The sequence below is a fragment of the Lactuca sativa genome, chromosome 5, assembly GCF_002870075.4.
Source record: "Lactuca sativa cultivar Salinas chromosome 5, Lsat_Salinas_v11, whole genome shotgun sequence".
NCBI classification, from domain to species: domain Eukaryota; kingdom Viridiplantae; phylum Streptophyta; class Magnoliopsida; order Asterales; family Asteraceae; genus Lactuca; species Lactuca sativa.
The window spans coordinates 351747860-351770251 of record NC_056627.2 but is presented as its reverse complement, the minus strand read 5'-3'; the positions used below and the strand labels follow the sequence as shown (position 1 = coordinate 351770251).

The following is a 22392-nucleotide window of genomic DNA, read 5'->3' as shown; positions in this document are numbered from 1 at the left end:
ACTGGCTTTGCTCCTTGTTCCAGACTGATCTTGTGGGAGCAATAAGATGGGCTTATTCCCTTGATGTCGGTGATGCTCCATGCTATGGCCTGCTTACGCTTCTTTAACACTTATACTAGCTCTTCTTTTTCAGAATTGGACAGGTCAGAGGCTATGATTACAGGCTTTTGGTTGCCTTTTTCAATGAAAGCATACTCCAAATGTTCTGGTAAAGTTTTGAGCTCAGATTTTTGGTTCTGACTATTGGACTCGCCGGGTGTAGGTAAGGTACTCGGCGAGTTTGTGGCTGTATTCACGATTTCTGCCTTTTCTGAGGAAGAACTCGGCGAGTAGATCGGTCCTACTCGGCGAGTAGGGCTGTCAGTGTGCTTTAATAATTCTTCAAAATCAGCTTCTTCCAGCAGCCTTTCAATTTCCATTAAGTCTTTTTCTGGATCAAATTCTTCATAATCAGTTGTGAACTTGCTGGAATCTTCACTTATGCATTCCTCCAATAATTCGTCAAGCATATCAATTGAGAATGTCGTGTCGTCATTGTTCCTTGCATACTTCATAGCTTGGTCTACCCCAAATGTAACTGAATCTTCTCCTACCCGCAAGGTGAGCTTCGAGTCCCTCATGTCTACTATAGCATTTGCCGTGTTGAGGAAGGGCCTTCCAAGGATGATTGGCACTTGTGGATCCGCCTCCATGTCTAGAATGATAAAATCAGTGGGAAAGACGAATTTGTCCACCTTGACTAGCATGTCTTCGCATATGCCTCTTGGGAAGGTGATTGTCTTGTTTGCCAAGTAAATTTCCATGTGAATTGGCCTTGGTTCTAGGAGATCTAGCTTCTTAAAGAATGAATATGGCATTAGGTTCACACTTGCTCCCGAATCGGCTAAGGCATGAATGGTAGCCAAGTTGCCAAATTGGCAAGGTAAAGTCAAACTCCCCGGGTCCCCCTTCTTCTTTGGTAGCTTATTTAGCATAGCAGCTGAGCAGTTTTCATTGAGTACTACCTTCTTCACTTCTTCCATCTTCCTTCTATTAGTGAGAATTTCCTTAAGGAACTTTGCATATTTGGGCATTTGCATGACGGCTTCAATGAAGGGTATGTTGATTTGAAGAGTCTTGATGTGATCTAGAAACTTCTGATACTCCTCTTCCTGCTTCTCCTTCTTAGCTCGGGCTGGGTATGGCATTGGAGGCTGGTAAAGCTTTTCAGGGACGTGCTCATTTGGATTTGGTGGTGTACTCGCCGAGTCCATACGTGGTACTCGGCGAGTAGGGCTGTCAGATTGTAAGTTTTGCTTTTCTGCTTGCTTTTCTGCCTCCTCCTTCTGTGATTCCTTGGATGCCTCAGTCTGAATAGGTGACAGGGGAGTGATTATCTTCCCACTTCTTATTGTGATTATGTTTATGTGATTATCTTCCCACGCCTCGTGGGTTATTTTCAGTTTTGCTAGGAAGTTCGCCCGGTGACCTTTGGTTGATTTGTTGAACAAGTTGCCCCAGCTGTGTTTCTATATTATGTATAGATGCTTGCTGGTTCCTTAGCATGGTCCTTGTTTCTTTAATGGCAGCATCATGATCACTATGTCTTTTTTTCTGAAGCAGCTACAAATTTTGTGAGCATTTCTTCCAAGCTTGGCTTTCTCTCTTGTACCGGCTCCTCCTTTTGGTAGAAACCTCTCCCTTTTTGCCTAAACCTTTCCTCCTTGGCCTTCTTGTACTCTTCATACGGGAGCCACTCTTTCTTTTGTTTGCGCCAGTCTTCATCATATCGGTCTCCACTTGAGTAACAAACTTGCACCTTCTTGTTGCCATTCTCATCTAAATCACAGTCTCTAGTGAGGTGAGGTCAATTGTAGTTTTAACAAGCCACCCGAATAGCATGGATCGTTTGATCCATTTTATCCATCCTCCTATCCATGGTTTTTAGCATAGCCATGACCACGGATAGGTCTTCAGTAGCTGCATATGCGACTCCCCTAGTGACATCATGTCTAGGGTTGTGGTATTCTCTAGAGTGTTTAGAGAATTCTTCAATCAATTCTTTGATCACCGGGGGCGGCTTCTTTGTGAGCGGGCCTTGCGAGTCAAGTAACTGCCTAGTTGTGACATTGACTCCATCATAGAAGATAAAGACTTCTTGCTGGCTGTTTAGGTCATGGTGTGGGCAGTTTCTTAGTAAGCTCTTGTATCTCTCCCAAGCTTCATATAGCGACTCTCCAGCTTGCTGTTCAAAGTTAGCAATGGCCTTCTTCAACTTGGCTATCTTGGAGGGTGGGCAAATGTGATCAATGAATTCTTCCTTCATTTTGGCCCATGTGGTGACTGATCCGGGAGGAAGTGACTTGAGCCAGTCTTTTGCAGCACCTTTGAATGTCACCAGAAGCATGCGAAGTAGCTGAGTCTCGCGAGGCACATTTGGAACATTGAAGTAGTCAGCTACATCATTGACTTCATCCAAATGCTTGTAGGAATCTTCGTGGTCTTTTCCATAAAAAAAGGTATTTCTTTAAGTAAAGCTAGGATATGACCCTTGAGCTCGAAAGTAGCAGTTGCGAGTTGCACAAGTCCCGGGCCAGTGTCTTCGCGCATCCTCTTCTTCCATTCCCCCATGGAGATTTCATCAATGTTAGCCACAGTGATAACTAACTCTTCCTCGGAATCGGATTCGTGCTCGTATGTAGGCTCCTCTTCTTCCTCGGTCTCATACTCAATATCTTCCTTAACCGGTTCGTAGATTACTAAAGAGGCGCTGGATGCTCCTGATTTGCTGCTCTTATTTTTCCCAGAAACAGTCTTCAAATTGGACAAAGGTGACTTCTTTGGTGTACTCGAGCTCTCCACGTCCTTTCCTTTGTTCCTTTTCAATGCGGATTCGGGATCTTCAAACGGGGGTACCAACGGGGTGTTTGATCTTCTGGTCATGAAAGTCCTGAAATAAACAAGATAAAAACGTAAAAAGAACAAAAAAGTGTACTAAAAAATCGAAAATTAATCTGCCAAATACACTTGTACTCGCCGAGTAGGTGCGACTGCACTCGGCGAGTATCAGTGTAATTTTGAAGAAATTATAAACTTAATCTTAAAACTAAAACAGATGCTAAAACCTAATTTCTAACTACTAAATTGCAATAAATTAACTTTGTGCCAGTAAACTCACACAAAGGATCGAAAAAATTAGGGATTAGATTAATTATTTAGAACCGTTCCCCGACAACGGCGCCAAAAACTTGATGTGTGTAAAATGCACTTGTTTTATTCCTACTTTTTATTAATAAATTTAGCACACAAAGGCAGTGAACCCGTCTTTTAACGGTATAGTTGGATAAATAGGGTGTCGAACTCAGGGAACGGAAAATTAAACTAATGGCTAATTTTAACTAGGCAATTAATGAAAGTAAAAGGTTTTTCTCTAGTTTTGCAAGACTAGAAACTTAAACACGCCACACAAACACTTAATTAACTAAGTAACTAAAGCAAACAACTAATTCACCAAATTTGATAAAGATGTTTCTATTTAGGTTCAACCAATTCACTCCTATGGCTATTTTGTATTTATGATGGATTAATTGTTATTGGCTACCAATTATAGTGGTTAGGTTCATGTTCATTACTCCTAACCCTTAAACAATTAATTAATTCAAGAAGTGATCAAGTGTTTAAACTAATTAATTCCCTAGATTAATAATTTGGATTAAATAAGATTTGTAGTGGTTAATCAAATTAGTGGTTCAATTAACCTCTTGTTTGATGGTTTCTCAAACAAGCTCACACATTAATCTACCTATTGTCTTGTTAATCTTAGTTTCATAATCATTATTCCTAAGCATATTGTTAAGTGTTCACATAGACATATGAGGTTAACAACTAAGAGATGTTCATGCAACTTAATTGTCTTCCAATTAACAAAAAATAGTTGGGATTAATGCATAAGGTTCTTTAACAAACTTAATTTAATAAATCACCAATAAACAATCAATCAAAAGCTAAGAATTAAACCACAGGATTTCCTTGGTATTCCCCAAACAGAAACAAAAACGTATTTAGCTCATAGTTGCAGTAAAAACAAACACAAAAACAAGTTTAAGTAGGCTAAACATACTTAATTCCTAAAGCTAAGTGGAATGATTAACCTAGTTGCTTTGATTCTTCAAAAGGTTGAAGATTAGAGTTCCTCAGCGCCTTCAAGGGTTCTCAATCGCAGATGGATCTTCAAAAAACGCCAGAAAAGTATCCCCATTGGATAAAGGCTCGGTTTTTATAACTATCTCAAAACAGGGTGTACTCGGCGAGTAGCAGACCCAACTCGCCGAGTAGGTTCTTAGTTATCCGTCTCAAATCAGGAGTCGTGGCTATCTTCTGGAATATTCTGATGGACTCGTCGAGTAGGCTCGTGTACTCGCCGAGTAGGTAAGCTTTTGTCCCTCAATCTTCATTCTTTGGTCTCTAATTGCTTCCCCTTGTTCCCTTTCACTCCCAAGCATGTCTTTTGGACTGAAAACAAAATTTAAACAATATTAAGTACCTTTTGTCCACATTATACACATAATTAGTTAAAAATGAATAAAAATGTATGCTAAATAATTAACTAATTATGCACATATCACTTCCTCAACCTAAGAAGGTTGAAATATCTCAGAAACAAATGGAGGAAAGGTTGGGGTCGGACCAGAAACATTATGAGAAACAAAAGTGGCAATTAAGGATGGTCTTGATCGAGATTCCGAATCAAGAGAAATTTCTATTGGTCTGAATAGGCTTTCGAAATCAACTTCATAGATAACTTGAGTATTCGGAGACCCTGGAGGTGGAGCATCGGAGTCCATGATATGTGTTGGAACATGAGTAGGTACCGCGTTCTGAAATAAAATCATCATCAAAAGTGATATCAAATCTTTCTTGAATTACACAAGTTCTGTGATTCAGAACACTGTAAGCTTTAGATTTGGTTGAGTATCCCAAAAAGATGGCTTCATCAGATTTCGATTAAAACGTTGTGAGTTGATCACTATTGTTTTTGATAACTCATCTACAAGCAATAATGTTCAAAACAAGATACTTGGCTTCCAACCATTCATTACTTCATATGGTGTCATGTTGAGACAAAGATTGATAGTACTCCGATTTTGAGTGAAGTAGGCTGTTGAGATGGCTTCAACCCAAATATAAAGTGGAAGGTTTGCAAAGTTTAACATCGATCGAGCGGCTTCAATGAGAGTTCAGTTTCTTCTTTTAACAACAACATTTTGATGTGGAGCATAGGGATTAGAAAATTTGTGTCCAATGCCTTTATCAGTAAGAAACTTTTTAATCGAGGCATTTGTGAATTTGGACCCATTATCAATATGAGTTCTTCGGACAGGCAACTTGGTTAACACTTCATTTCCTTTGATTAAATTAATGAGCTCGGAAGCAGTTCCCAAATTCATTCTAAAAAATAATACCCAGGTACATCTTGTGTAGTCATTAACAATCACAAGAATGTAGTTTTTGTGATGCAAGCTTTAGACAGCTGATAGCCCACAAAGATCAATGTGAAGAAGTTCGAGTAGTTCCGAAATAGATTTTTCAATTATCACTAGATGGCCTTTCTTTGATTTCTTCCTACATTCACATGCAGCGCAAAGATGATCATTTTCAAACTTTAAGAAAGGCAAACCTAGGACCATTTCACCAGATCATTCATGCATCGGAAGTTGAGATGAGCGAGCCTTCGATGCCATAACTAACTTACGTCACGAACAAATTTTAATAAAAGACACAGTTGAGGCTTCCCAATGATCATTTTGATATCTAGAGGATAATATTTTTCATGTGATCTGATTTGATGAGGTATTCTTTTTGGTATTTTTTCATAACATAGCTATGCTTCTTACATAACTCAACTTTGCAGTTTGCATCAGTGAGTTGGGCCACACTGATCAGATTACGCTTGAGATCCGCATAAGCCACATTGGAGATAGAGAAATTGTCATTGGTCAAGACGCCATAACCTCGAATTTAGGAATTTAAATTGTTTCCATAAGTACCATAACCAACATTTAAAGCAAGCTTCAGATCACGCCGAAAATCCTTCTGCCCAGTCATGTGCATGGAACAAGCACTATCAATATACCATATTGTATCTAGTTTGGAAGCACGAAAGCCTGCAAAATTAGTGAGTTTTGGAGTCTTTAGGCTCCGAGTTAGATTTAGGGACTTTAGCATGGGCTTTGGACTTAGCTTTTGATTTTTGAGTAGCTGGTATCTGAAATTCTTTTGGGAAAATGCAGAATGTCAAAGTCTTTTCATTGATCCAAAAATCATACTTAATTATTGGTTGTTTGGGCACTGGCTTCCTCGAAGGAACAAATTTCTGATATGTTACAGGAAGAATTGTGTTTCGAGGTGTTTCAATTGAAATTTCATACTTTTTGACTTTCCATTCGAACTTTTGCTTTGAATCTTTAGATGATTTTTGAACAAGAGTCTTTCGAGCATCTTTGCCTTTGTTCACTGCATTTTTAGGCACATTTGATTTTGGAAATTGTTTCGGTTTAAATATTGTGCCATCCGAAGTAGCAATAAACACAGAAGAGGATACTTTCCCAGGAGAGTCAATTTTCTTATATGAGGTCTTAGCAGTAATAATTTTCACACAACTTTTGACAGATGTATTACGAATGTCCGAGCTAACAGGAATAGATGCTCTCTTAAGAATCTTAACAGACATGAAATTATTATGATTCCTTGTAGTTGGCTGACTGTTTGAGGAACTTTCTTCGTGGATCTCTCAAGGAACCTAGATCATTGCCTAGATCTAGTTTCTTTCTTTAGAGCTTTCCTATATTCGATCTTTTTATGAACAATGTCCTTTTTGTTTAACCAAGGCTTCTTCTGAGAGTCAGATGATGACTTTGAAGATTGTCCAATAGATGGATTGTTGAAACAAGGCTTAATTGGAACCAGGGTCGACTTAGAAACAATTTTCGAGTTAGATACATAAGAATCTGACGAAGTGTCATCATCACACCTATTTTTTCATCTACATCACTATCAAAGGATGCCCAAAATGAATTTGTGGTGCATTAAGTTTGCCTGTGTCATGTCTATTTGTAACGCCCGTAGATCAGGGCTAGTCAATTTAGAGACGATAAGCGTCTAGTATATCTTACAAGGATTCCGTATGCAGAACCGGCACGACACAGCGCGACGTAAAAAGGTGAATTTACGTTAGAGTGATATTTAGCCTTAGCGATCTAAATGAAATTCGTAGAGTTCGTTAAACCGTGAGCGTGCATAAAAAGAACGCCCAAATCTGACTTCGTATGAGGAAGTTATGATTTTTCGAAGTTTCGACTTAGCGGTATGCAGCCCGAATACTCGATTTGAGACCGAGTGGTTTTTAGCCGAAACAATCTAAATGAGAATAGAAGATCTCATTAATTGTAGTAAAACGATAAAAATACAGGCGAAAACGGACGTCGGATGAAGAAGTTATGAATTTATAACGAAGTTTTCTTGTCCCGGCCTACTAAAAATAAATAATAAAAATAAATTCAAAATTAGCCGACAGAGTCTAAAGGAAAGTTGTAGAGCGTAGTCTCACCTACGCGTGGATATAAAGAACATTGAAAACGGAGTTCGTATGAGGAAGATATGAATTTTTGAACTTTATTAAATAATTAAAATATTAAATTTAAATATAAATTTTGATATTATCCAAAGGGGGGAGTCAGCGACCCTATCCTCATTATGCCCAGCGTAACTTAAAATTACTCCCAGCGTAATTCGGTTTCCAGCCCCCAATAAAAGCAAGTCGAGGGCAGCCGAGTTCAATTGCTCCATTCTTCCTTCCTCTCGCGTTTTTACCTCGTTTTGCGTGCAACTTATACCCCGAAGCCCGGGTATCATTCCCGATCCCCGAAGCAAGTCCCAAAGCCCCGAAGATCCCGAGAAGTGCGATTCCCGAGCCGAAGCTTTGCCCGCGAGAAGCTAATTTTTTGTGAAGATCTTCCAAATCTACCGAAGAATACTACTTCTACCAGTTGTAGTGCTGTCCGATCATCTTATAATCAAGTGAGTGTGTAGTTACTTTCTTCTAACACATAAATATTAAGTATTTGCTATGAAATATGTGCTATGTGTATAATATAAATTTGTTTATATGTGTGGGTGTATAGTCCCTTTCATAAACACGGGTATAATACAAGTATTGTTTGAATGTAGTAAGTATATGTCTGGGTGAGTGTATGGTTACTTTCTTCTAACACATAAATATGAAGTATTTATTATAAAATACGTGCTATGTGTTTATATATTGTTGTTTATTTGAGATGAGTGTGGAATGAATGTTTTATATAGTTTTTAAATGAGTTAAACTGTATATGTATTTTATATCTACAAATATGTTGGGTAGAACATGGGTAGATGAGATAGATGGTATGTGATAATATGATGAGGTATGAAAGATGATTAAGAATGATATTGGCAGATGCACCAATTAGAGAATGTCATAATACTAGCATATGCGCTTAAGAATAATATCGGTAGATGCACCAAGTAGTGAATGTCGTAATCCTGGCAGATGCGCTTATAGGATAATCGTGGCAGATGCGCTTATAGGATAATGTCGGCAGATGCGCCTAAAAGAGAATGTCATAAACCTGGCAGTCGTGCCTCATAGTGTATGACGTAATCCTGGCAGAGGCGCTTAAAATATTATGTTGGTAGATGCGCCTTATGTAGCAATAGATTTTGTGCTAATTCCTTAGGTCAATCCTTAGGAATGAATGAATGACGGGTAGTTGAATTCTTAGGGTAAAATCCTAAGAAATAAAGAAGATAATAGGGATGAGTAATTGGGTATATTGTTTGATGGTTGAATATAATAATTATATTATTGTGGGTTGAAAACCCTATATGCTCACCAGGCTCCCAAGCCTGACCCACTCAGTTTTCTTTGTATCACAGGTATCGATAAGAAGATATATTTCACGGAGAGATTAAAGGAGATGTAAAATCTTTAGTGTAAATAAACTAAGTTCTGTTTATGCTTATGTGTCTGTATCGAAACATGACATCCCGAGGTTTTATTATTAAATGAAAATACATTCTTTTTGCGAAATGTTGTAACGCCCCGTTTATTTAAATAAAATAACAAATGAAAGTCCCGGACTAAATTGTGAAGAATTTTAAAAGTCAGGGGTTTAATATGAAAATCCGCGACTTAAATTGAAAATAAGTGAAGGCTTAAGGGTTCATTGGTGAATTAAAGATTCAAATTGAGAATAAATTATGGAGGAGGGGCTGTTTAGTAATTTTGGGCCTTATTATGAAAAGAATTTTAGAAGCCGGGGTAAAAAGGGTAATTATTGGATTAGATTTAAAAAGATTCTAAGGGGAGGGACTAGAACTGTAAATATGGGAAAGATGTATGTGGAGTCGGGTATAAAGTGTGACATCTGGCCAAACCCAAACCCTACAGACCATCTATGCAGCCGCCACCCTCCCTTATTCCCCCTCGTCCCAACAACTGCCTCCGTGAGGCCATAGTAGGATCGCCGACGACTGCATGCAACTCCGATGACGGGCCTGAGTCCGGTGTCGAGGTTACCGTGGTGTTTCCCTCTTCCGAGACCATCTTTTGTTGTGCCGACGAGCTTCCTGCTGCCGCTACTGTTACATTGTCGTTGTCATCGCCGGAGGACTCATTTTCATTGCTCCAGTCAGCGATTTCCCATCTCGAAGGACTGCTATGTCGTGTCGATGCTCCAACACTCGTAAGAACTGTCGTAGCGCTGTTCCTCTTCCCCTCCGAGTCGTTGCTGCCTTCCCGATTTCCATCTTATCCCGTTGTTGCGCCGTCGCTACCGTCGATCATTAGCCACGTTGCTGTCGTTCGATGAGTGCCACCAGGTGGGTGGCTGCCTCCGAATCTAGAGAAGGGTGTGTGTGTGTGATCGCTATCTCGCTGCCGCCGCCGTGGCTACCATTCCTGCCTTATTCCACCGCCACTAGCCACCGTGAGAGGTGGCTGTGGGTGTATTTATGGGTGTGTATCCATGTGTTGTTATTGTTTCCCGTTGTTAGGAGATTGTATGTGTGTTTTGTTTAGCCGAGGTTCATGGAAAAGCCACCGCCACCACCGTGAGGTGGTGGCTGCCGCCTTGTACCACCGTCGGCCGCCACTAGGGTGGTTGTGTGTGTGTTAGTAGTTAATGTGTGTGTATAAAGCATTGTAATTGTAATTTCCAAATTGAATAATAAAAAGAAATGGAAAACCACCACCTTAGGGTGGTGGCCGCCGCCGTGAGCCGCCATGGACCACCACTACCCGAGGTGGTAGTGGGTGGTGTCCCACAAGCAAAACCCTAATGGGCTTAGAGAGTTATTTTGGGCCTATTGGGCAATGTTTGGATGAGGAACCCTAATTAGGGTTTAGAAAGCCCTAATTATGGGTATTGGGCCTTAGACCTATTGGACCCACTGTTGGGCCATTAGGATTAGATTGTGAATTAAGCCCAAATTATTCCATCTCATTTATATAGTAGATTAAAGGACTTAATGGACTAAGTCCTTAATGGGCTAATTGAGAAATACTAATATTTGAGAGATTATCAGCACGCACACGAGAATTATTTAATAAGTGAATATTAAATAATAATCATTGGCAGAAATTAATCTAAGCAATAATGGACTTAATGGATTAAGTCCCTAGTGTGTTAAGTCCTTAGTGGGTTAAGTAAGCAACACTTAACCCTAGTTATCATTTGATGTGAAACCCTAATTTCACTTGGGCTTTGTGTTGGGCCATCCGAGAATAATCAAATGGACTAGAGTAATTAGTTGGGCTTTAAGGTAAGGCCCATATGAAGGATTGGGCCCAATTTGGAAAATTGGGCCATAGATGGGCCATAGTTGGGGCCGAGAGGATTGTATGATATTGGGCCCTTAGAATGGGACATGTTGGACTAGACTGGACATTTGGGCCTTAAGGGAAGTCCATGTAGAGGGTTGGGCCCAATTTGGAAAATTGGGCCATATGTTGGGCTTTGATCCCTAGTTAACTTTGGGCCTATGGATTGGGCCTTGGGCTTGGGTAAGCCAAGCTAGGGGTAATGTAGTAATTATCCAAAGCATGTATTTATAGTTATGTGTTAGAACCCAATTATTAATTGGGTGTTATTTGGTGTTGACAGTTTGGGAATCTGTCAACCAGCAGCTGGGGTGGAGTCTGCGGGACTTCAGCAGTGTGGGATTGTGTCTACGGGACTTCAGCAGTGTGAGGTGAGTTTCCTTCCAGTAGGAATGGGTCTAAGGCCACAATGCCGGCCCGTTTAGCTAGCAGTAGTTTCCGGATGTTGATCTGATACAGTAGTTAGTATGTTTGATGCCTTCGTGGCTCAGACAGGATTTATGTGTTATGTGTTCCGGGCTACGGCCCGATGTAGTATGCAGTATATGTGAGTTTATGTCAGTTGATATGTTATGATATGCTGTGTTCAGTTAGCTTCGGACTTCGGTCCGATGGAGGGGCAAGGCCCCAGTCAGTTAGCTTCGGACTTTGGTCCGATGGAGGGGCAAGGCCCCAGTCAGTTAGCTTCGGACTTCGGTCCGATGGAGGGGACAAGGTCCCAAACAGCTAGCTTCGGACTTCGGTCCGATGGAGGGGACAAGGTCCCAGTCAGTCAGCATCAGACTTCGGTCCGATGGAGGGGCAAGTCCCCAGTCAGTTAGCTTCGGACTTCGGTCCGATGGAGGGGACAAGGTCCCAAACAGCTAGCTTCGGACTTCGGTCCGACGGAGGGGACAAGGTCCCAGTCAGTCAGCTTCGGACTTCGGTCCGATGGAGGGGGCAAGGCCCCAATCAGTTAGCTTCAGACTTCGGTCCGATGTAGGGGACAAGGTCCCCGTCAGTCAGCTTCGGACTTCGGTTCGATGGAGGGGGCAAGGCCCCAGTATGTGCTTGATATGTTATTGTATGGTATGTGGTAGTTTGGGGAAGCTCACTAAGCTTCGTGCTTACGGTTTTCAGTTTTGGTTTCAGGTACTCAGTTTTCAAAAGATGAGCTCGGAGAAGATTACAGTGCACACACCATTTGTTCAGCCTGGGATGTTTATACTCTGATATATTCGACAATTGTTAAGATATTTTAAGATACATTCTTTATGATTCTTATATGACGATTGATGAACATGGTTTTATTACTATTTTAAAACGAAATTTTCAGACTGTATTTTTGGGATGTTTCAAATGTTTTGATAAGTTATTATCATATCTCGTTTTGGGAATAAATTCCGCAACTGTTTTCTTTAAAAGATTACTCTGATTTTAAAAACAAAGCATAAACAAATCGGTCTTTTATGGCCGTGAAATTTGGGGATGTCACACTATTTGTCTCAAGAACGACTTCCTCAATAACACAATTGTTCAGAGGACTAGAGTGAGGAAAACAAAATCCAATACCACTTGTGGAATGTAAAGGTTCTGAAGACAGATTCAAGTCCAGGGATATCAGAGGCGGACGTTGCATGGAATTTGACATGTAATAGTGATCGGTTTGAACTCAGGGATTAATGATTGATATTTGTCCAAAGTCTCATGAAGGAACGACAATGGTGAGACAGGTGTATCCGAATAATTATGATTCAAAATATCTCCCATGAACGTTAAGTTTTGAAGTTCCTTCAAGGGACGAGCAATAGGTTTCGGAAACTCGCTTCCAAGACCAGGTGCATTGGACCAAGGGTGACAAAAATTATCTGTCATCCTTTCATTAGCTTCAAGAACATCAATTGAAATATGCAAAGCATCAATTTTCACATTAAGACATTTTTTATCAGTTACCAAAATATTTCTTTCACTAATTGAAATTTCACATTTTTCATTTAGAATGATACAATAATCTTTAGCTGTTACAAGTTCTTTCTCTAATGAATCTATATTAAGCTTGAGGACTTCAAATTGTAATCTAAGACGGGTCAACTCATTATCCATCTTCTCACTCACTTCTATGACAGACACTTTAGGCCTTATAAATAAGTGTCATATCTGATTGCTTTATCACACTCAATTGACTATCTATGCATAAGACACAAGTTTCTTCCAGATTATCCTTCACCCTCATCACCAGATGACTAATAACCATCAACATTTCATGCAATCATAGTGACAAAAGCCTTTTCATTTTCATCAAGTTCTTGTGCTCTACGAGCATAGTAGGAAGAGTCTTTCACCTTCGGTTTTTGAGGAACATTAAATAAACAGTCCCTAGCGTAGTGGTTTCTAAGACCACATTTGTGACAAACTATCTTGGGTTTGGTGGAGTTCAGAACTTCTTGAAGTTCCGAGGAGCGATTAGGAATGTTGGGTCGATACATTGGTGGATTTTCAATTGGTTTCGGATAGGGTTGAGGATGAATTTGATGTAGAGCTTGAAATTGGTTCTAAGATGGTTTTGTTGGATAAGATGTCTAAGTCCATAACTATTTCTGGTATGTACTTGACCCGACCCGGCATGGTCCATTTGGGTTGCATGGCACCATGCAAATGGATAAACTAAATGAGAGAAATAACGCTTGGAGATTATTAATATATTATAAGTCCTAATATATTAATAATATTATTTGATTAGTTGATCAAAGAATTAATTTGGAATTAATTAAGTGATCAAAGGATAACTAATTAAATATATGGGTTGATTATGTAAATCATCCATATCTTGTATAGTGGGCTAAGAGGCTCCATGGATTATCAAGTTGGGTTCTACCCATAGGATGCTCCATGGATGCTCCATGGGAGTTACAAACCCATGGGTCATGGAAATGAAGAGTCATGACACATTAGGGTTTACATGGTGTAACCCTAGATGTGTCAACACTATATAAGGATCATATTCTCCACCAAAATTGGCTACACAAAGAACACACTAAGGAATAAGGGGGCTTGGCCGATTTTGAAGAGTGTGTATTCTCTCATAAGTTCTTCCAAAAGCATTTGGTGTTGTGTGAAGCATTTGAGGCATCACCACTTGAGGTGCTAGGCTCACAAGGTTTCAAGGAACACAAGCAACAACAAGGTAAGTTATTCTATCTATACTTTATGTTAAAATTGTTCCCCATGTATGCTAGATAGGATATAACCTTGGAATTCAACTTTGCATGACAAATTAGACAAACATAGATCCAAGGTTATTAGGGTTGCATGTACACTTAGGAAGTGTTAGAATGCTCAAAACCCATCAGTGGTATCAGAGCCTAGGCTTGTTTGTTGTTATTTGTGCTTAAAAGTTGAAGAAAGTCGAAAATCTTGCTGTCTGACTGATGGACTCGGCGAGTCCATGGGGAGGACTCGACGAGTTCATGTGTATCTTCAACCTACTCGGCGAGTAGGTTTATGCACTCGGCGAGTAGGGTCGACAGAGTGCAGAATTTCGACTTGTGTTGCTGGAAATGGATTAGAATCATTACCCTAAAATGTTTTGGTACTTGAAAACTTATTTTAGAAGGTGTAATGTCTTTTCTAACTCATTTACAACAACAAATTATCAAAATTACAAAGATTAAATGTGATTTTGATTTATGAAAGTGTTCATATTCATATTCTTGTTCTTATGATGTTTAGATGATCATAGGAATTATTTGTAACCTATGTGGTAGAATTAATTCATGATCATAATGTGTTTTAATGGAGTCCATAACTTGTCCTCAAGTTATGGAAAACCAAAAGTCCCTTGGATTAAAAAAAACCATTAAAAGAACACAAGAGTTAGAAAAATGAAAAGTCCTCATTTTATTACTCTATTAAACTCATAAGTTACAAGAAATGAAAAGTTTTGAAAGATTACAAAACTTGCCCTCAAGTTTTGGAACAAGTAAAGTTAAGTTAAAACTTTAGTTCCAACCCCTAGAATTTTAAAAGTTAAAATTCAATCCTTATACTTATATTATTATGATTTAATAATTATATATATATATGTATAAGAACAAAGTCGTCTTACCGCTAGTACGCCTCATTCACGAAGCCGGTCTATAAGGTGGGTATAAGGTTGTTGACTATAAAATGGTGACTTAATGGGTGTCCACTCTCACCCACCGCTTGCTTGATCGGTGGAGGGTCGTTAGCCGAACGGGTAAGACAAGGACTTATTAATTCTCATTCAAAGTATGATGAATATTATAAAGTAACTAAATGTTTTATTAAATTCCCAATCTTAGTTACTTTAGGAAAAATGTGAATAAGGTGCTATTCCATGAAATTACACTTTACACTTTGATTAAGTCGTTGGTGGAGCGTGTGTGGTTAACCGGCACACTAACTTGGACTTAACAAGGTAGGTAAAGGGTGACTTAGGGTTTATTATAGTATCGGTGGAGCGTGTGTGGTTAACCGGCACATCGATTGAGTAATAAACTTTAAGGGTACCAAGTGATTTGCATGGTTACTTCACACCTCGTTTTGTGATCCTCGGTATCCCAGTCACAAAACTTGGAGGGCACACTCGAGATTGAAACATGCCTTTGAAAAGTTCATTGAATCTCAAAGAATCTAGGAATTTCTAAGAACCATTCAAAAAAAAAAACCTAATAGTAAAATATTGCGGTTTTCGTGGTGGAAATTGGTGAATCGTCATTCACCTACCTTTCAAATATGATATAGCTTAGATTACGGCATACCTCTTCTAAGTTATATTATATTGTGATTGGATCCTAGCCTTAATATTACATTTGGGTGTTTTATTAAGGACTCTCTTATATCTAAACTAATCTTGTCCTCTTTCCTTCAGATGTCTTTCAACAATGCTTCTGGCTCTAATCCTAATGGCTCCTTTTCCCTTATGAACTTGTGTGGGAAAGTCACCTTTGATGGATCCAACTTCAATGAGTGGATCAGAAACATCAGGATGATTACCCGCTACGAGGACAAAGAATATGTCCTTGACAAGGAGCTTAAGGAGATTGATGAGTCCACTGCAACTCCTCAGGAGATCGCTGAATTTCGGGCACATGAAAGGGATGCTACGAAAGTGGCTTGTATCATGATGGCCACGATGACAGCAGAACTCCAAAAGTCTTATGAGGATTTCTACCCTTATGAAATGCACCAAGATTTGATGGAAAGATACCATCAAAGTGCAAGACAAGAGAGGTATGAAATCATCTGCTCCATGATAACAACCATGATGAAGGACGGGGAATCCGTCACGAGCCACATGCAGAAAATGCAAAGGTATGTGGATCGTTTGCTGAAGCTTAATGTGAACTTCCCGGAGGATCTTGCAATAGATATTATTTTGCATTCCTTACCATCGTGCTATGATCAATTCCGCATGACATATCACATGAACAAGGAAGAAGTCACCCTCAGCAAACTTCAGGGACTTCTCAAGACCGCAGAAACAGGTCTTAAGGGGAAGTCGGTTGCTATTACTCCTAATCAAAACTCTACTCCGGTTTTGGCAATCGGGAAAAGTCGAGGGAGGAAGAGAAAGAGCTCTTCTAAGGGTACCAAGGTTCGGACCCTTGATGGCTCTTCTTCAAGTGGAACCAAGAAAGGTTTCGTTACTCCTTCTTCTGACCCAAAAGAGGCTGAATGCTTCTATTGCCATGAAAAAGCTCATTGGAAGCGGAACTGCCCAAAATACCAGCAAGATGTGAAGGATGGGAAAGTTAAACCCAACCATGCAGGTATTTACACTATCATTTCTAATAACTCACCCCATTCTAATTCTTGGGTCCTTGATACCGGGTGTGGTATTCACATTTGTTGTGACTTGCAGGGACTAAGAAGAAGTGAGGATGTGGAGCAAGGAAGGATAAACTTGATCATGGGGAATAGGAAAGCTATACCTGTTACCAAGATTGGAGTTTATACTTTATCGCTAAGTAGTGGGTTTAGTTTAGATTTGAATAAGTGTTGTTATTCGCCAGGAATGGCAAGAAATATTATTTCCTTTCATGCTTTGTACAAACAAGGGTTTACCTTTTCATTTAATAATGAAGTTGGTTCTATAGATGTTTTCTATAATAATGTCTTTTATTTTAAAGCATTACCTTGTGATGGTGTGTATGAAGCTGTATCTGTTGTAGATAACTTGGGAAATAATGTTTTGTGTATTGATTCTACTAATAATAACTTGGATAAAGCATCTTTATGGCATTGTCGTCTTGGACATATAAGCAAGAAACGCATAGGCCAACTCCAAAAGGATGGAGTCTTGGAGTCGTTTGACCTAAAGTCAGATGATAGTTGCGAATCATGCTTACTTGGAAAAATGACAAAGTCACCCTTCACAGGTTCGTGTGAGAGGGGTGAAGGTTTGTTGGACCTTATACACACGGATGTGTGTGGACCATTCAAACATGCCACAAGGGATGCTAATCGTTATTATTTGACTTTTACTGATGATTATAGTAGATATGGATATGTCTACTTGATCAAGCGTAAGTCAGAGACTTTCGAGAAGTTTAAGGAATTTAAACAGGAAGTCGAGAATCAATTGGGCAGGAACATTAAGATGCTTCGATCCGATCGTGGTGGTGAGTATCTTAGTTCAGAGTTCCTCGACTATCTAAGGGAATGTGGGATAGTCTCACAATTGACACCTCCCAGGACACCACAGTTGAATGGTGTGGCTGAGAGGCGTAATCGAACCTTGTTAGATATGGTTCGTTCCATGATGAGTCGAGCTTCGCTACCAATCTCATTCTGGGGGTATGCCTTAGAGACTGCCGCCCATATCCTCAATCTAGTCCCTACAAAGAAAGTTGCCAAAACTCCTCACGAGATGTGGACTGGTAAAGTACCTAAACTAGACCACATCAAGATTTGGGGCTGCGAGGCTTTCGTGAGACGCGAGACTCATGATAAGCTCGAACCCCGAAGCGAGAGGAGTATTTTCATCGGCTACCCACAGCATTCCTTTGGTTACCTCTTCTACAGACCTAGTGACAATGTGGTCTTTGTAGCAAGAAGAGGAGTCTTTCGAGAGAGAGAGTTTATAAGCCAAGGAGACAGTGGGAGGCAAGTTGATCTTGAAGAAATTCAAGAGTCAAGTGGTGAAGGAACTTCAAACTCTAGCCCTCAACTTGAGGAGGAAACTCCTGTTGAGCCAATTGACGAATCTGTACCTCTGAGGCGTTCCACGAGAGTTAGGAGTGCACCTGAGCATTACTATGGATTCCATATTACTGCAGAAGGTGAGACACTTATTAGTGATGAGACACTAGTAAGTCAAGATGACCCTAACAGCTACGAGGAAGCCATGGCAGGCCCCGAGTCTGCTAAATGGAAAGAGGCTATGGATAGCGAGATACAATCCATGTATGACAATCAAGTTTGGAACTTGGTTGAGAATGTACCAGGTCGAAAGACTGTAGGGTGCAAATGGGTCTTCAAAAAGAAGACCGACATGGATGGTAAAGTACACACTTATAAGGCTAGGCTGGTTGCAAAGGGCTTCTCTCAAATTCCTGGAGTGGACTATGATGAGACCTTTTCTCCGGTAGCCAAGATTAAGTCTATTCGGGTTCTGTTAGCTATAGCCGCATTTCATCACTATGAAATTTGGCAAATGGATGTCAAAACCGCTTTTCTTAATGGAAAGTTGGCTGAAGATGTTTACATGAGTCAGCCAGAGGGTTTTGTCAGTAACGAGTACCCTAATAGAGTGTGTAAGCTTGAGAAATCCATTTATGGATTAAAGCAAGCACCTCGCAGATGGAATCTTTGCTTTGATGAAAAGGTCAAGGAATTTGGCTTTTCTAGGAGTGAAGATGAATCTTGTGTATATGTCAAGGCTAGTGGGAGTATAGTTAGCTTTTTGGTATTGTATGTGGATGACATACTACTCATAGGAAACGACATTCCAACCTTGCAGGAAGTAAAGTCCTGGCTTGGAAAGTGTTTCGCTATGAAGGACCTTGGTGAAGCTGCCTATATTTTGGGGATAAGGATCTTGAGAGATCGGAGTAAAAGATTAATTGGACTTAGTCAAAGTACCTACTTGGAGAAGATTCTGAAGAGATTCAGAATGCAAAACTCCAAGAAAGGAGAGTTGCCCATCCAGAGTAGCACCAAGCTGAGTAAGACACAAAGCCCTAGCACTGAGGCTGAGATAGCAGAAATGAGTCGATTACCTTATGCTTCGGCTGTAGGTTCGATCATGTATGCTATGACGTGTACTCGACCTGATGTAGCCTTTGCCTTGAGCATGGTTAGCAGGTTTCAGGGGAACCCTGGCAAGGCACACTGGATTGCGGTAAAGAATATTCTCAAGTACCTGCGAAGGACTAAGGACTGGGTCCTTACCCTTGGTGGAAGGGATGACTTGAGAGTTGTAGGGTATAGTGATGCTAGCTTTCAGACTGATAGGGATAATTTCCGCTCTCAGTCGGGCTGGGTCTTTACCCTAAATGGAGGAGCAATTTCTTGGAAGAGTTCCAAACAAGAGACAGTGGCAGATTCTACTTGTGAATCAGAGTATATTGCAGCTAGCGAAGCAGCAAAGGAGGCGTTATGGCTGAGGAACTTCATTGGAGACCTTGGAGTTGTACCAGCTATTAAAGAGCCGATGGAAATTTTCTGTGATAGTGAAAGTGTTGTTGCCTTAGCTAAGGAACCAAGGGATCACGGGAGATCCAGACACATCGACAGAAAATACCATTTCATCAGACATCGGATCGAAGAAGGACTCCTCGTGGCAAAGAGGGTATCATCGGATGAGAACCCAGCAGATCCCCTCACGAAGGGACTGACTCGGGTTAAGCATCTTCAGCATGCTCGGAGCATAGGGCTGAAGGATGATATTAGATTTAGTAGTTAGATAACCCAGAAATTTGTAAAGTGTAATTGACATTAGATGATGAATAAAAGGAGTTTTATTTATGAGTAAAGTGTTGCTATCTCTTGTCGATCGCTTACTATATTTCTTTTGCATGTTTTGACTTCCAGAATAATTTTGTTTGGTATAACATATTATTCAAACCTCCACAGTCGGTCATATGTCGGAAGTAGGTATGAATCAAGACTGTCATGTTTGGTTGTAGAGGTCTGGGACAAGGCTACGACAATCATGAGTGCTCATAAGTTCTGAGCATTGGACTCAACCCACGCTCACTGGAATCACTTCATGGAATTCTATCTCGAGTGATCGTGAGACGGTAATATCATATAAGTCTTTAAACCTAGAGATAGGATTTGTTACTTACGAGTTGGTTATGCATTAATTGTACAAAAAACGCATTGGTAACTCGATGTTATAAAATCGTGCTCTTATGTGTAATTCAATGAGTAGTAGAACAAACATATGAGTCGAAGTTTATCTGTTCCTTCTTGGATTAGAAGCTGATATCTGGGCCCCTCGATGATTTTGTTTTGACCTATGTACCGGGCCCGGTCAGAACTAAGTTGATGTGTTCAATTAAGTTCTATGTCAAACAAATCGGAAATCGGGAAACAAACTGCTGGACAATAAGTAAGACATTGTTCCATGTATTTGTCCGGCTGATATCTAGAACGGAGGATTATATGATCACTTATCTTAAATGGCATACCATCGTCTTCTCAAGTTTCGAGAAACCTTGTAAAGAGCTACGGTTGCCGATCGGTTCCTGAAGTCATACTTGCAGTAATAGTTACTAGACTTATCCAAGTGGGAGACTGTTGGATAAGATGTCTAAGTCCATAACTATTTCTGGTATGTACTTGACCCGACCCGGCATGGTCCATTTGGGTTGCATGGCACCATGCAAATGGATAAACTAAATGAGAGAAATAACGCTTGGAGATTATTAATATATTATAAGTCCTAATATATTAATAATATTATTTGATTAGTTGATCAAAGAATTAATTTGGAATTAATTAAGTGATCAAAGGATAACTAATTAAATATATGGGTTGATTATGTAAATCATCCATATCTTGTATAGTGGGCTAAGAGGCTCCATGGATTATCAAGTTGGGTTCTACCCATAGGATGCTCCATGGATGCTCCATGGGAGTTACAAACCCATGGGTCATGGAAATGAAGAGTCATGACACATTAGGGTTTACATGGTGTAACCCTAGATGTGTCAACACTATATAAGGATCATATTCTCCACCAAAATTGGCTACACAAAGAACACACTAAGGAATAAGGGGGCTTGGCCGATTTTGAAGAGTGTGTATTCTCTCATAAGTTCTTCCAAAAGCATTTGGTGTTGTGTGAAGCATTTGAGGCATCACCACTTGAGGTGCTAGGCTCACAAGGTTTCAAGGAACACAAGCAACAACAAGGTAAGTTATTCTATCTATACTTTATGTTAAAATTGTTCCCCATGTATGCTAGATAGGATATAACCTTGGAATTCAACTTTGCATGACAAATTAGACAAACATAGATCCAAGGTTATTAGGGTTGCATGTACACTTAGGAAGTGTTAGAATGCTCAAAACCCATCAGGTTTTTGATTGGGATTCCAAGGTTATGTATACTTCATGAACAGAAGTACCAATTCTTGGTGAAAACGAATTTTGAAATCATCTTCTTTTGTATCAAAACTTTCTTCATATGGGTAACTCGGAACTAGAGGAGCAGGTACAATAGGTGGAGTGGGTCGTGTAGGTTGAAAAAGTTGAACAGGTGGGATGATTCCAAAAGGATCTGATGCAGCTGGATTCGAAAGTGGTAGGTTGACAGAACTTACCAAAGCGAGATGACTTACTAAGAGTTCTCTTAACATTTGAGCAACGTTGGATTCACGACCTTGTAGTTCGTCAAACAACTGGTAAAGCTTCAGTTTCTTCAGATATCCCTACTTTGACGATAGGACTTAACATTACCCCAACCTTTTCTTAAACTATTAATGGACTTGAGATTGTACTCGAGAGAAGTTGGGACTACTCCATGTGATGTAATGTTGTTCACCACGATCCTATACCGGTTTGATGCAGAAGTAACAGATTCACCAGGAGTTGTAGTGAAGGTGTCAAATCCATTTACCGTCGAGGTCAAAAGCATATCCTTCATGTTCTCTGACCCTTCGAAAAAGTCTTGAAGTGTATCCCATATCTCTTTAGCATATTTGCACAACTTAATGTGCTCAAAAAGAGAAAGAGGAACACCAAACACCATTTTAGAGAAGGCGAATTGATTTTCATGGAGTTTCTCAATGTCGATTGTAATTAGTGGTGTTGGTTGAGCTTCTTCTTAACCCATGAGCATGGAAACAACATCTCTAACCAATTCTCTAACTTGAACATGAGGACCTTCTTTTACAAACCTCCATATTTCTTCATCTTTTTCTTTACCAAGCAAAAATATCTTCATTCTAACTTTCCAGTGATCATACTCTTCAACAACTAGCAACGGGGAACGTGATGGGCAACCCACACTATTTTCTATTTGCTTTGATTACATTCATTGATAA

At 39.9% G+C, this 22392-nt stretch overlaps 1 protein-coding gene and 1 non-coding gene across 2 annotated transcripts; one reads left to right on the top strand and one right to left on the bottom strand.

Annotated features, from left to right (window-relative positions):
• Nucleotides 1-110: 110 nt before the first annotated feature.
• LOC128126153 (uncharacterized) lies at nt 111-22097 on the bottom strand. Its single transcript, XM_052763915.1, has 3 exons — nt 21904-22097; nt 2648-2929; nt 111-1029 (listed from the first exon to the last, which is right to left on the bottom strand). The coding sequence occupies exons 1-3, from the start codon at nt 22095-22097 to the stop codon at nt 111-113; spliced, it is 1395 nt and encodes a 464-aa protein (XP_052619875.1).
• Nucleotides 2151-2257, top strand: LOC111891596 (small nucleolar RNA R71). The gene has a single exon (XR_002850255.1). It is a non-coding gene; the product is annotated as a small nucleolar RNA R71 (small nucleolar RNA).
• Nucleotides 22098-22392: the final 295 nt, after the last annotated feature.

Excerpts from the sequence above, each read along its gene's own strand:
- LOC128126153 (XM_052763915.1), bottom strand. The coding sequence starts at position 22,097 with ATGGTGTTTGGTGTTCCTCTTTCTCTTTTTGAGCACATTAAGTTGTGC. Across the intron at positions 2,930-21,903 it reads GTTACTTCTGCATCAAACCG|GACTTTCATGACCAGAAGAT; the intron begins GTATAGGATCGT and ends TGTTTATTTCAG. Across the intron at positions 1,030-2,647 it reads GAATCCGATTCCGAGGAAGA|AAGGAAGATGGAAGAAGTGA; the intron begins GTTAGTTATCAC and ends TCTCACTAATAG.